Source organism: Rhamphochromis longiceps, linkage group LG2 (genome assembly GCF_057381845.1).
Source record: "Rhamphochromis longiceps isolate RC_006_pf linkage group LG2, R_longiceps_female_GT1.1, whole genome shotgun sequence".
In the NCBI taxonomy this organism is placed as follows: domain Eukaryota; kingdom Metazoa; phylum Chordata; class Actinopteri; order Cichliformes; family Cichlidae; genus Rhamphochromis; species Rhamphochromis longiceps.
In genome coordinates, this window is record NC_140558.1 from 10,854,074 (window position 1) to 10,869,742 (window position 15,669).

The window sequence follows — 15,669 nt, forward strand, 5'->3', positions numbered from 1 at the left end:
ACTGTGGATGGCACCATTTTTATTCATCATCCTGCTGCCGTAACAGAAGTTTCCTCAGTATCTATCCATCTGGCTTCTGTCAATCAACGTAGCCACGCCCCAACTCACCCACTCAGTTCAATTTGATTTTATTTATACAGCGCCAAATCACAACAGTTGCCTCAAGGGGCTTTATATTGTAAGGTAGACCCTACAATAATACATACAGAGAAAAACCCAACAATCATATGACCCCCTATGAGCAAGCACTTTGGCGGCAGTGGGAAGGAAAAACTCCCTTTTAACAGGAAGAAACCTCCCGCAGAACCAGGCTCAGGGAGGGACGGGGCCATCTGCTGCGACTGGTTGGGATGAGAGAATCGTTATGAAGAGGGAACCTATCCACAGAGACCAAACCAAGCTGCTCTGTGGGGAATGTTCAAACACTTCCACACCAGCTTTAGCTTTCAGCTTTGGAGGTTTGTCCTCAATAAATATGAAAGACTCTCAGCCCTCATAAAGAAGCAGAAAAGTCAAGTGAGCAGACGTATAACGTCTGATAACCGATGAAAGTGAAGCTCGGGATTAATCTACATCACCACAAATATGAAATGTCATGAACCATCAGGCTGTGGAAAATTCAAAGTGGTGACTCCGAGTGCAAAATGACGACAGTAATTTAAATCCAACAACCGAATGTGTTTTTGTTTCGGTCTCTCTGTACCTGATGAGTTTCACCCGCTGAGGCAGCCTGTAGTCTGTGCAGCACCGCTGTGCAACCACGAGTGAACAACAAAGGGTTAAATATGTCAGTATTTCTGGGCCAGAGTGGGCGCAAACGCAGATATTACACCTCTGGATGCAGAGCTTTCATCTGCGAGCTGAAACTCGGCACCTTTCCTGTTTGTGACGCAACTCCACTTCCTTGTAATTACATGTGGGTGTCAAGGAGAGGAAATTCCCAACAGACATGAAACACAGCAGAGGTGTGTTTGTGTGTGTGTGGTTTGCAGAGAGCTCTCGGACAGGTCCGGGCCAGCAGAAGATTTTGCTGAAACTTCATCTGATGTCAGAAAACTAAAGCGCTCGGAGCACAGATCCGATCCGTGCAGGAGCTCCGAGTGTTTATCGGAGTCTCGAGGAATATTGTGAGGAAAAGCAGCTGTGGGATGAAGTCTGCGTGCAGCTACTGGGGATGTTTGTTTTACGCTAATGATGCCAAAGTTGGTTCAGACACTTAGTAAATCCAAAAATTCACCAAGTTGTCCCGGTGTGTGCGCTGTGGCCGGGCTGAGGCAGCGAGAGGGAAAAAAGGGACTGTTCTGATCTGAATAAATAAACTTTCTGAATGAGTTTGCATTTTGCACTCACCGTTTCTACAAGTTTGATTCGCCTGAAATAAGGCCTGTGGTTAACACGCGCTCAGACATTTTCCTGTTTTCTTCTCCAACGTGAGCGCTCCACATTCATCACACACTGCAGGCCGCTAATATTTCTATCACAGTGTTTTTTATTCCGGTGGATTTCATGCATCGAGCATAAATAAAATGCATAAAACACTTTAATGTTGGTATTAAGGAATAAAACAGGCCGTTTCCTCACTTTTTGTTGCAGCTGTTTTTGATTAAACTCAACATCCGGATTCATGAAGCTGAAGCTTCAAATCTGGTTTTATTCTTCAAAACTTTGTGGCATGGATGATCCTGTGCCAGGTAAAGCACCTGTCAGGCTCGATGATTGCCCCAGTGAGTCCATCAGTCGCTGCTTTCAGATCCTCTTGAATAAAACTTGATGTTCATGAAAGCAGGAATGACTCAGGGCACATTGATTTACCTCGTTCCACTATTAACACCATCATCAGTCACAAAAATAACTCGTGGCTTAAGCTGCTTGAGTAGATCTCTGGTAAGTCTGCTCGAGTTTAAAAAAAAAAACTTTAAAGTCTTAAAGGTGTATAATGTTCATCACTGCGAGAACCTTAAAGGGAAATTCCAATTTTATCCAGAAAACTTCCTTAGAAATCTTTAAGAAACTACAGGCACGAAAAGTCAGTAGTTTAGAAAAACAAAAACTCTTGTGGAAACTTCAGGGGAACTTCACGAGCACACATTAGAGCAGAGTACGTACACAGAGCATGACACCACGGGACGCAGGCAGTGAAGGTGACAGATGCCTTATCAATTAAAAAAAAACAGAGAGATGGAGCGGGTGAGTCGAGTGAGTCAGACTAGTCATCGTCCCACTGGTCCTGCCAGAGCTGGAGGGGTTTTCCCACTCTGCAGCCTCAACATGCAAACTCACCATCATCAACATCTCTCTAACACGACCCACAGATCAAACACGGCGAGTGGGAGGAACACTTCCTCATTTGTGTCAGTGACTTCATCTCATTCATGCCTATCGTACACCCAGCTGATGCATATGAGCCCATGTTGTCCTTATGTTACGGCGCTCGGTGTACCACTGGTCACCTTCTGTTCCTTTTAAATGCTTCTTCTCCACACGTAGCATAACGTGACAAACTGAGCATCAGCCAACGCTGAAGCAACAAAAGCTGCAGCTCCTCCAAAGATCCCTCGACTTTAAAACAAAGTCAAAAACCATCGGCTGCTGCGATGACGGCAGAAAAGGTGTTTTGACAACATCAAGTTTACGAGACTGCGTGAATCACTGCCGCACAGTAACCACGACTTAGGAAGAAGGAGAAGAAGAAGAAGACGACCAAGAAAGACAAGAATAAGAAGACAATCTTGGGCTTTAGATCAAAAAGATTAAGAAAAAAAAAAAAGAAGAAGAAGAAGAAGACAACCAGGAAGGAAAAGATCAAGCTTAAAAAAAAACCAATATGGCGGCAGTCAAAATGCCAGGCGTTAAACCAGCGTTTCCCAAACCAGGAGGTTCTGTCAGAGTTCTACGTCCATCTTTTGTATGTACTCAGTTAAAGGGCAGAGAGCAAAGCGTGACTGAAATAAACTTCTTTTAGCCCATTGTGTCCAAAAATGAATCATTTTTATTCAGATTCTACATCAAGAAAAAACGTGTCCTTCTCAGCTCGTACGCAACTGTTTTGACTACGTACAGAAAACAAATGAGCTCATATGATTTTTTTTTTATAACGAACACTTCCTGTTCTGACCTGTGTCTGAAAGTCTGGATCTCTTTAATCAGCTTTCATATAGTTTTAATGTCAGCGAGACAAAGACAGAAGCAGGAATCTGGGGATTTCCCATGTTTTCTGGTTTGGTCGGAACATGTGGGAGCTTCAGACTCCAAACTAAACATCAACAGAAACAACACGGCAGGAAACTCGAGCTCGTGTGCTTGTGTCAGTCTCATACAGAGCGCGGGGTGGAAACAAGAGCGCCACGGCTTCTAAAGCCAGCGACGGTCACCTCCAACCAAAACCACAGTGAAACAAAACCAGCCTTCGGCAGACAATAGTAAACACCAGCCTCTCCCCTGCTCACGAGAAAAGACCGTGCAGCTTTGTAACGCCGCTGACACGACGGCTTCACGCGACTCGTTTTGACCTGTTCAAGCAGACGCAGCGACGCATTGTTTAACAGCTGGTTCCTAAATCACAAGTAAGCAGGGGCAAACCCTGCACACTTCCTTTAAATGTGATTTATGCAACTTTTCTCTTCTCTTTTTTTTACATGCTTTAAATACTCAATGCATTATTGCCCACGTGTAGTAAACGAGTAAACGAGACCTTCACTGAGGACTCAAATATCTAAATCACAGGATCCTTAAGACGACTCCCAAGAGAGGTTTGAGTCTATGATATTGTTACGACACATTCATAACACAACATTTTTGTGATTTTAAACTCGTTACAAGTTAATGCAACCCTTTAAGACACGGACGTCAGACTCGTTTCACATCGTGGACCACATGCTGCCCACTTTGACCTTAAGTAGGGCAGACCCGTGAAACGCCCCTTCATGTCAGCATGAAAACGTCTAACCACACACTGAATCGTCATACAAGAAAAAACAAACACTATTCAGATTACATTAGACAGATTAAGTAGATACTTTAGTCATCCCCAGGAATCCACAAACATCCTAGGTATGCAGTAAATATTCATTAAAAATTGAAAAGTAAAAATACTGGACGTGTCCTCCCACGGTGGAGGTGCCAGTGCTTCCACTCACGTTTCCAGGCTAAAGCACGATATGATCGTCGAGAATATTCCCTTTGAGGCCCGGGTTGTTGTCGCACACAAATCTGCACAGTTGTTATAGTCAGTGGGAAATTGTGCAACACTTTGGTCGCTCTAGTAAATGTTTATGCTCCGAATGACGAGATGACGAGACTCTCTTCAAACCTGCCTTAAATAAGTACTCTCTCATCCCGGGGGATGATTTTAATTGTTGGTTAGACCCAGTTCTGGTGTCCTGCAGGTTTTAGATGCGTCCTTGATCCACCAGAGCTTATTTAAATGGCTAAATTACCTCCTCAACACTTCTTGAAGTTCTCCAGAGGCCTGGTGATGAACTAATCATTTGATTCAGCTCTCGAGAGAGACCTCTCACACGTGTACCACACGTATTGGAGAATCGTTTACGCTATCACTGACACTTAATGCCTGCAGCAGGTCCACTCCTGTGCCAATCGCTGTGTAGTTATTTCACACCCACCTACAACGGGATTTCAACTCAACCCTTCTGTTTAATGACAGAAGATGAGATAGGCTTTTGCTTTGCTACTAACTCCTCCCCAGAGACTTCCAGCCTTGTTGTATGGGATGCCTTTAAGGCCAAATTACTACCTATTCAGCAAAAACAAGCCGCTCATGAACAAAATATGTTAATGCAACAGGTTAAACAGACAATTTTTAAAAAGCATGTTGAACTCAAAACGAGGCTTGACCTACAAACAACATACTCAACTGAACGGCGACAAACCTGATAGATAACTGCCAAGTCTTCTTAAGGTATCTAGGGCCAAGTATTCTTTCACAGCTCATGAAAAAGTGAATCATGTATTCAGGGACATCCTGATGCATGCTCAATCATCCGGGTAAGTAAATCGCCAAAAGTCGGTTCTGTTCATCTGGATGTCCAGATGAACAGAACCAACTTTTGGCGATGTATTAAAGAACTTTTACTCAGAGCTCTACACCTCAGGATCACAAACTAACTGCAACACAATTAATGACTTTCTAGCCAAACTTAACATTCCTGAAATTCCACCAAAACTTAAAACAGGGTTGCATGAACCCATGTATCAGCTGGAAGTGTCCTCAGCCAAAGCTTTGATCTGGAAAATGCTCCGATCGGAAATGTTTCCTTTTGGAATTTTACAAACACGTCTTTACATTACTGTCTGCACAGCTTAGTCCAACCCACACTGACTGCTTTAAACTAGGATCTCTCCCTCAGTCATTGCGAAGCCTGTTTCACACTATTAAGGTAAAGATAAGAATGTATATATTAATTATTATAGACCCATTTCTCTCTTGAACATGTGAAATCACAATAAAGCAAAGGAATTTCTGCAGTAGATAGAAGAGTACCTGATATTTAACTGTTTACTCTGTATTACTCTGTTACTTTGTTACTTCGATGGTCCCGAAGGAGGTTTTCATCTGAAACACAGTTCAAAGTCAAATCTATGACCTCCTTCACATTTCCCAAAGCCGTCTGCAGTGGGGTGACTCTGGCCCATGGGCCATAAGTTTGACACCCTTGCTTTAAGCTGTATGATGGTGTCACACGCCTGTAAGTGAACACAGGCCTTTATGGCCTCAGTGTGTCCAGTGTAGTTTGGTTTTTCAGTTGAAGAGGTTAAGGCCACATTAAGCTGGCCGACGGACACAAACACCGACAGCTGGAGACCCGACAGCCAAGCAGTCAGTCCTGTTATACTCCTGTGAAGGCTGCTTGAAGTCTGCCGCCTGGGACACGTGTAGTTGGTGCACTGTTATGTAAATTCTGTGAGTCTGTGCGGTAAAAAAAGAAAAAACAGGCGAGCATGTGGACATCCACACGGATGCTCGTCATCAACGTCTGATGATGAAATTTATGGACTCAAGTCCGCGTCACGTATAATCATGACCTTAAAACTAGCTTTGATTTTGTTTTCCTACAACTAAAAACTTCAACTGGCAAGATAACGTCAGCCAAAATTAACCAAAAGGGAGCTGGTTTGATCCAATAAGGCTCGTCTCAACAAACAGTGAGCTTCAACATCAGCAGGACAGTCAGTTCACAGAGGGACCGCTCGGCCTCCAAACATCCAGGTGAGCTCGGTGTCATTATACTGATGCTCGGGTATACAGCACAGACAGCAGAGCAGGACTGGGTCTCATCGCTGGTCTTACTCTGTGTTAGCTTGTGAAAGCAGAAACAGTGTGATGAATAACTCATTTAATGGCTGCGTGTGTTATTAATAACTGTAGTTAAAGGAGCTCTGTGTTACTCTCACTGAACAATCACTGCGATGAAACTGATATAAACAATCATTTCCCAGAGCTTCAATCGCACTACGGCATTACTTTCATATTTCAGCTTCAGCTCAAAACAGGTTTAGTCAGTTTGACAACTTCAATCAGCAAAACGACAGAAACAGTCGGCCCGATGCCTCAGCAGTATTAAAGTCTCTGCAGGAAACTGTTTTATTTCCTCTTGCCGCTGCAGACAGAAGTGAACCACAATCTGATTTTAGTGCTCACTCTGTGTGCTTCAAACACTTCCTGGACCAACAAACTGGAAGAAAGTTTAAACGCTGCGCTCTGCAGGTGAGTCAGCTGACTGTAGCGAGTGCGCAGGACGAGGTTTACATTTGCACGTCCGACACCTGGAGAACAAGCGCAGACAGGAAGCGTTACCTTGACGGTGGGGTAGGTCTTCCTGTTCTTCTCGCTGGTGGCCCCCGGCAGACCGCCGTGAGACGGCCCCTCGCAGCCGTACCTGAACCTGAAGCCGCGCTGTAAAAAAAAAAGACAACAGTGCACAGATGGTCACTAAAATAGGTCTTATGAGCGTTAAATGTATTTCTTCCGTCAGTGTTAAACATAACACCTGTAAGTTCAACGCAGGACCTTTTAACACCTTAACATCCTTCACTTTAATGACTGACTCTTTAATGACTCAGGGGGGACCCTGTTATTGACCCCCCCCTCAGTCTTTGCTCCACTTTGCTGCACAACTTACGGCCTAACTGTGTTTTACTGTCCATTAAAGCAGCGGTCCCCAACCTTTTTTTGTGCCATGGACCGGTTTATGTCCGACAATGAGCCTCAACTCTGGCGGCCCGGTACCAAACGACTCATGGACCAGTACCGGCCCAGGGGTTGAGGACCGCTGCATTAAAGGAAGTGACATCAGAACACGGTCAGAGTGCCGTTACAGTCAGCGTGACCATCAGCAACAAAAGACAGGAAAAGAAAACAGCAGTAGTTACAGGTGTGACTTAAACAGCCAAACATCCTGTACTAAGTCAATTCCCTTTTTTAATTCTAAATAAAACCAATTTAAAAATAAACTAAACCCAGCGGTCAGTCGTCTCTGATAAGACGGGACAGGTGAGTGTTACCTGTTTGGGCTGCTCCACGATCTGCAGGAACGGTCCGTCCACTGAAACCACAAAGACTCAGATTCAGACTCAGATTCAAACACCTTCTCATACAGCTGATTTGTTTCTTTGAAAATTCGTTTTGGGGTTTCAGACAATCGAGACATTTAGAGGTGTCAGAGAACTGAGATATCTTACACATGAAATAAAGACCGAGCTACGCTTTTCTCTACACAAAGTTTCCCTGGGGTATCTGTCACCCCTCACCCTGGGTCTGGTCTCTGGTTTGACAACCATCTGCTGACCAGCAGTGCTCTAACCAATCCTATTCAGTTTCAGTGATAAGACCCTTTGAGCTGCAGACCATCAATATTAGAGGGAGAACCCCAACAATCTCCTGTGAGCAGCACTGTGTCACAGTGAGGGGAACTCCCTTCCACGGTTTGAGGTTTCCACGGTTTAAGAATTATTACAACTATGTCATTATTACTGATAAGTAGACCGTAAAGAGTGTTTAACCAACATTTCAGTTTGAGCTCCTTTTTAACCTCAAACTTTTTTGATGTGCAATAAGAAATGTTTTGTGTGAGGTCATCGCCTGTAGTGGCGTCTCATTTTTTTCTAAACTCTCTTTTCAGAAATGTTTTATGTTTTTTTCTGTTGTGTTTTTTGAAATGTCATCAGTTTTTCTTAAAATATGCATCTGATAAGTAGGAGAATGTAAAACATCTTCCCTGAAATCTCGTCTCATTTGCTATCAACATCCTGTAAAACGGCTTTCAAGAAATCTGTACGCGACAGTGTTTCGAGTGTCTGCGCTTCGATTGAAATTTCGTGCCACCTGAAATGTCTTTTGCGGTGATCCTTTCCTGAATTGTCGTTTGTAAAACTCGTAACGCGGGCATCTTGCGCAATATCGATTTTCTAAAACGTTGAGATTTATGTCATCTTTCATTCAGTTTTGTTTGATGACACATTTTCTAAAATGTCACGTTATGTTTAATGTCTTTTGCGACATTTTGTGTTTCATGTCAGGTTTCCCGTCATGTGAGATTCTGTTTAATGTCGGTGAAATGTTGTCTCACATGAAATATGAACTGTGAAATGTCGCCCTTGTTGCGTTTCCTCTACCATCCATATGTGCAGGAGAGACCGGTTGTATTTTTCCACATGTTAAAAGAAGAAATGCTGTAATCGCCACTTTCTGCGTACCACTGTAGCCACATGTAAATGTAAAGAGGAGCCAGTTTCCCCATGCGAGCTACACCTCTGTCTCTACTCAGAGAAACGATGTGTTGATATTAAAGGGAAGTGAGAGCTGAGCTGCCGTCCCACAGCCACCACAGAGGACACGTCATGAAACTCCTCTTTCACTTTACCTTCATTTTTTCCCCCTCAACAGAAATTCACTTTTGCAAAAAGAAAGTGGAGTTTCGGAAGTTTTTCCTCCCCAGCGGCATCTGTTCAACCTGTGTGTGGTTTTAATGTTTCTTTCACACATGTTATAGAGCCTTCAGCTTCTGTCTGAACAAAGGCTTCATTCATGCCGTAACGGTCCATATAAAGCTCTCATTGTCTGACGTAACAGTCCAAGTCAAAGTCCATTTGTCTGACTTTTCCTGGAACTTTAAACCAAATCACACATGAAATTTATTGTTGGGGGTTTTTTGGTAAATAGTTTTTTTTTACAGGGAATACCAGTGACATAAGTCTTAGTGGGTCCCTTTAAATTTTGAGTATTACCTAAACAACAATGATACGCGTGGATATAACGACCACAGTCAACCAAACGACGAGTGTCAGGAAGCAAACACTGCAACAGGAAAAGAACTAAACTGCTTTTCAATCAGGCTCGAGTATGTAAAGTATGAGCTCAACACAATTACACAAATGGGGCAGCAGATACTTTATCTCCACCTGCGTGTTTTTTATTTCATGCTAACCACACAGTAATAACCTCAGGATGGCGGAGTGAGTGAGACCAAAGGAAACCGTCTGAAAACAAAAGGCCTGACAGCTTTTGTGGGGACGGCAGGAGAGACAGGCGTGATGGTTGCGTGACAGTGTGGTATTTTTATGCACGAAGATTAAGCCGTCATCTCAAAATGACAAGTTTAAGAGATGATTAATGCCACCCATGGCTGCTCTTTTTTTTCTTCAGAAATTATACTATTGTTCAGAAACAAAGGGGAAATCCAGATAAAAACAACACAACACATTCAAAGTAAATAAACTCTGAAAGTACAGAGGTCAAATCAAGCCAACAGGAAAGTACTACATGACGTCTTATTGTTGGACCAGCAGTCTGAAACCCAAAGACACCCATTTTAAAGATAAAGCTGATGGTGTGGGACACACCTGCAGGACTCTCACCTGTCCGCAGAGACGTCTGAGGCATCGCAAAATGTGGAAACTCCCATGACGGGTCTATCATGATGTTATCAAACATCTGCAGTAAAGACAAAAACACGAAGTCTGACTTTAGACTTAAATAAACACAGGAAGACATTATTATTATTTAGTTCTTGTTCTTCACATGTGTGCAGCTTGAGTGATGTTAACTGCAATAATTCATGTTATACCAAAGAAACAACAGTCCATTAACGAGAACAGGACAGTTATTTACAGCAGCTCGGATCAGAGCCCCACATCAGTGCTTCTCAGGGTTCAAGCAGAAGAGATACCCCAGCATGGTCTGTTCAAAGAGACTGCATGAACCGGTGCCACAAAGGAACCACGACCAAGGAGGAAGATCAATAAGAAGGACGAGAAGAAGAAGACAAAGAAGGAAAAGAAAGCACTGACATAGATCAGGAATATACAAGCAAATCAAGAAGAAGAGACAGATCAAGACAAGGAAGAACAGGTATAAGACCACGAGGAAGACAAAGACCGACAAGTAGAAGATGAAGCTGTTCAAGAAGATTAAGGCCAAGAAGAAAAAGAAGAATAGGAAATAACAAGAAGAGGGTGACGATGTAGACGAACATCGAGAAGAAGATCACGCAGATGAAGAATATAATCAATAAGAGCTATACAGAGACCAAGAAATACAAGGAAGATGAAGCTGGAGAGGAGGAAGGAGTTGAAGTTGACAACCAGGAAGGAAAAGATCAGAAGAAGATCAGAGGAGAACCACAGAAACAGTAATGATCAAAAAAAGCTAAAGAACAACTGAAAAGTGCTGTGTGGAAAATGTTCCAAAGAAATGAGTTACTGTAATCACATTACATTTGTGTCTAACACAGCAATAGAAAGTATTAGTGCACTAGACTCGATGATCAGCACAGGTAATCAAACAACAAAGCTGCTGGCCAATCACGTTCTTCAATAATCTGCATGATGTTGGACAGAAGTGACTCAAAGAGCCTTTTTTATGGCTCCGTTCACGAGGAACAAGGAACAAAAATAGCAGCACAGTTTCCTAATGTTGAGGATCGATATTGATACTGTCTCATTTACATGCACACATGTGAGCACTTCCCACTTTAATACGGCTTTTCTAAAAAGGTTGTGATACCTTGATACTGGTGTAGATCCAAGTATTTCAAAGGGTTTAAAAAGGGGGGAGATTGTCTCCTTCAGAGCAGAAATATGGGCTGTTATTTGTCAGCCTGCAGAAACTGTGACATCTCCCACTGGTTATTAAAGTCATGTTTTTGGAACCTGCTGCTTTTTTCGTCATCATCTTGTCAATGACATCCTAAAACAGCCCTTGCTTTGTCTCCCTTTCTGACTACAAAAGGAGCATAATTTACCAAATCATCATCATATTGGGTCAAACACGACTTAAAATTAGTAAATGAGACTATAAGCTGGACATTATAAAAAAACATGGAGGCTGAGCCCAGGTGAGTTTACCTGGTTGGGAGTGTGTAGGTAGTGGTCGTCTCCGGCCATGGTGGCGTCTGCAAAAGGTGGAGCAACACGTCAGTTAAACCCACGGAGTGACATCAGCGATTATTATTATGAGTAAGAGACCAGAATGACAAAAGTGCTCTGTTCATTCTTCTTATTTTTATGTTTTCTGCTCATCACAACACGTTTAATTATAACTGAGGCTTTTTATTTGCACTCCTCTAAACAACCGTCTTCACCTTGAATTAGAATTCTATATGAGTAAAGTGACTTACTCTCTAAATACTCTACTTTCTGTTACAACTACTTCATTCACAACTTTCTTTTTTCAAAGCGACCATTAAAAATGATCAACTGCAGAACTGCAACAATTAATGGTTAATCTCTTATTTTAGCAACAGAAAATTGACTGAAAGCAACTTTACTGACCGTTTATTTGAGGGTTAAAGGCCTTTTTAGAGGTCAGCAGTCACTTTGAACATTTGCTAAAGTTTTTAATTTAACCAGAAACTGCCGACAGCTTTTTCCATCCTCTCTCTCGTTACGTTTTCCCACATGTTGGGAAGCCTTTGTGCACTTGCAGTGACAGAACAGTGGCATTATAATACTATTTCTCTTCTCCTGTTTCTCTGTGTGCTCCACTCCGTGTGTGAGGAGGTGCACCCACAGCGAGACTGAGAGCAGGGACAGGAGGAGTACCAGCAGTAAAGACTCTCACACTCAGCTCAAATACAGAATACATTTGTAAAAGCATTTTTCTTTTCTTTTCTTTTTTGGTATATTTTATTTTAGAAAGTTAGAGAAGCAACATTAAGGCTCAACCTGATGTTAGCGTACCGATGAATGGCGTTGAAAGTTGAACTGGTGCATCCCTTTTCATGATGCATATAGGCCTGTAAATGGTAAACGAACTGGTTCTTAAAAACTGCATTTTATACCTGACCACTTAAGAGCAGGGGTGGGCAGATGTGTCTTAAACCAACACAGCTGAATTAAATTGCTAAATTACCTCCTCAGCATGTCTTGAAGTTCTCCAGAGGCCTGGTGATGAACTAATCATTTGATTCAGGTAAGTTGACCCAATGTGAGATCTAAAACCTGCAGGACACCGGCCCTTGAGGCGTGGAGTTGCCCACCCCTGACTAAGAGAGGCCTGACCTAGAGGCCTTTATAAAAGTTGCCTTTTTGTGTGTCTTAATGCAGTCTTTCGACCGATATTAGAGTGAAGGCCATTTCGCTTGTATGTCACTTCCTCCTTCACTTAACACCTAAGCTGCTTTCACTGCAGCCCAGAAACCACACAACAGCCCGATCACACAGTAAATGGTCTTTGAAGGCATGCTGTTGGACAGGAGCTGGGGGGGGGGGCTGGTTTGGTGGTGGGAGGTATAAACCTGCTGCACAGGTTTCACCTGACAGTTTTTAGATGCTTAAACAAGCATGCAGTTGTTATTTTTAACTGGAACTCAGTGGCTGTTATCATTATTTTGGAGCTGTGTGGATTAATGAGCGTCAAACTACCAGTGAATCTGTTAGAAACTGCACCTCACTTCACAATGGGGGACACACCACTGCCACTTTTTTGTTTGCTGTTTCAGTCATGCTAAATAAGGCTTTGATAAGTCCTTTATAAGGAGTAATAAAGAGCTAATATCATAGTATTTAAGCTGGTAAGACGGCTTTGGTCTTGTATTAGAGCAGGGGTGTCAAACTCAAATACACAGTGGGCCAAAATTCAAAACTGGAACAAAGTCGCGGGCTAACATTAATATTTATTGAATTATATTTATTCCTCCAGATATAAGAATGAATCTTTTCTTATGGACTCAAACACATTTTGCTAAAAAACTGAATATGGAACAAGCAAAGCTTAATACTAAACAATATATATATTAGCTGTATAATACCAGTAGGCCAGCTCTGATAGTAATTTGGTATGGCTTCGCGGGCCAAATGTAATTAGGCTGTGGGCCAAATTTGGCCCGCGGGCCAGAGTTTGACACCTATGTATTAGAGTATTTCAGGGAATTTGGAAATTCTTGTACCAAAAAAGAAGAAGAAAAAGAAGCAGAAAAGAAAAACATGGAGAAATTCCTTATTGCATTAGAATGAGGAATATGTATTAAGGTTGTTAATTCAAACTTTGCTGAGCAAGCTGTGAAACATGCAGGCAAAAAACTAAATGTAAACAGTTGACATGACGGCAGTAAACACTCGGGCTTTAGTCCCGTTGAGAAATTTACCTGCTGACTTCTAAAAAGGTGACTATGGAGGGAAACACTTCCATCTCAGTTCATCACACTGTGAGACCTCCAGAACTAACCTGCAGAAGTAGGCCAGGTGTCTCCAGCAACTAACTTCCTCAACGATTATTGAAATTTGAGCACCTTTGAAGGTTTCCTCATTTTTGCTTTCTTGCGCTTGTGCACGTGTTTCTCGTGAGTTTACCTGGGTTTTCTCCTTATATTTATCAATTTTTATCCTTTTCCTCAAAAATTGGATTTGCGAAGTGCACATTTTTCTCGTGAATCTGCAGGTCTTTCATAAATTTGCCTCTTTTTTGGCCATCTTATTAAATGTTTTTTGGCTGTTGTCGTTTTTTATTGTCAGTTTATTAATTTTATACCTTGTGAACTGAGTTTTCTGTTCTCGGAATTCACTCTTTGTTTATTATATATATAAATATATATTTAACCTTCGGTGATACACAGTTTGTAATACACAGTCGTTTAAACCCGATAATAATTATTGATTATTGATCGCTGACACTTGTTACCTGTCAGCAGCATCGCTCGTCCTCGTTCTCACGAGCGTGCCTGTGTGATCTACGTTAGCTCTGCGGCTAACAGCTAATTAGCTCCTCCGGGTTGTTGTTGTTGTTGTTGTTCATGTGGCTAAAGTTAAAGCAGGCAGGCTGTTGGCCGGCGCTTCCACAGCACCGACCTCAGTGCAGCTCGGGTCTAATCTCGGGCTTCAAGTCAAAGCGAGCCCCGTCCTCGCTAACCGCTGCCTGTCCTGGCTGCCCGGGAGCTAGCCTCGTAGGTTCCGTATGCGGAGAGCGTAACACAAAACTTCGTATTAAAATCTGCCAGTTACACCGTCCTTCGCTCTTCACTTCGGTACACTGAACATTGCGATATAAATGAATAGATACCAGAATCAGCCGACCCCAGTCATGTATTCGGCAAGTCTAAAATCCACACAGCAGTTCGGTGTAAATAAAAATGTCGTTTTAATTATTTTGTCAGTTTAACCATTCTGCCCTTTGGCTACCAAAGACCAGAGCGAGTTAAACGAGATTAAAAGTTGGATTAAAGTTCAAACTTTCACTAAGCCGAGATTTTGATTTTTGATTAATCGTGGCCGAATTAGCTGGTGGGTGTTACAAACACGTAATGCACTTTAACGGTGACGTGAAATATTCCCGAGGCTACTGACATTACAGAAAATAAAAGCTTACCGTTTTTAACATGGAGTTTGGCCCGGGGTCCTAACAGTTACCTGGCTAATGAGGAAGTAAGCAGCAAAACAAAGCCAGCTGCCAAAGAGTTGTAACGGGTCCCGCTGAAGTTGTGATTATGAATGGAAACGTGCAGCTGGCTGGTTAGTTTAGTTAGCTGGTTAGTTAACCAGGCTGTTACCTGTTTCGGTCGGTCAGGTGAAGAGTTCCCTTTGAGTGACAGTCCTCCTCAGTTCGCTTCACTTGTGCACATCACTGCGCCATGCTGAGCTACCGATCCATCCACTTTACCCGGAGTACGTCATGACGCGAGACGGGCGCGTCATTACACTTTAACAACTTTAATGAACAATTTTAATCCGAGTGCGATTATAATCCAGAGGGAGCGACAGCAGTCCCGCAGGTGACACTGACTGACGATTGTCAGTTGAAATAAAGTTGACTTGATTTCCTTCCCCACTGGAAATTCCCTGTGACGTCCAAATGAGGCAGAGAGCGGGGAAAACCACGAGGTCTCACTTCGAGAAGAAAACACAGTCTGAAGAATATGAATCAGAAACCGAGTCCTCCTGTTTCACCTCAAAAGAGGAACTGAGCCCAGACAAAGCAAAACGCGTTGAAATACACAGTAACAGCTCAAGTTACACACATAGGTTAGTAATAATTCAGTCCTGCATTAGAAATACCACAGTAATACATTACAAAAGTACTCCAACTCCATACAGACGGATTAGCCTTGAGACACATGAGAAAGGTTTTGCTACAGGACAGACGGTGGTACAAGTATAACTTCAAGGGATCTTTTGTAATAACAACAATAATAACAGTAAAAACATTTTTTTTTAAGTTTT

At 42.5% G+C, this 15,669-nt stretch overlaps 1 protein-coding gene across 2 annotated transcripts in view; it reads right to left on the reverse strand.

The window, feature by feature from the left end:
- Window positions 1-15,294, reverse strand: part of nfkb1 (nuclear factor of kappa light polypeptide gene enhancer in B-cells 1) — a 28,192-nt gene extending 12,898 nt beyond the window's left edge. The window contains exons 1-5 of one of the 2 annotated variants that reach the window (XM_085417610.1): window positions 15,000-15,294; window positions 11,362-11,408; window positions 9,874-9,949; window positions 7,522-7,562; window positions 6,815-6,913 (exon numbers count right to left, since the gene is read on the reverse strand). In XM_085417610.1, the coding sequence (XP_085273736.1) occupies window positions 6,815-6,913; window positions 7,522-7,562; window positions 9,874-9,949; window positions 11,362-11,400 (255 nt within the window). In that variant the 5' untranslated portion in view covers window positions 11,401-11,408; window positions 15,000-15,294. Of the gene's footprint in view, window positions 1-6,814; window positions 6,914-7,521; window positions 7,563-9,858; window positions 9,950-11,361; window positions 11,409-14,999 lie in introns of both variants that reach the window. The other variant, XM_085417601.1, reaches the window with a different exon arrangement.
- Between the last annotated feature and the right edge of the window lie 375 nt (window positions 15,295-15,669).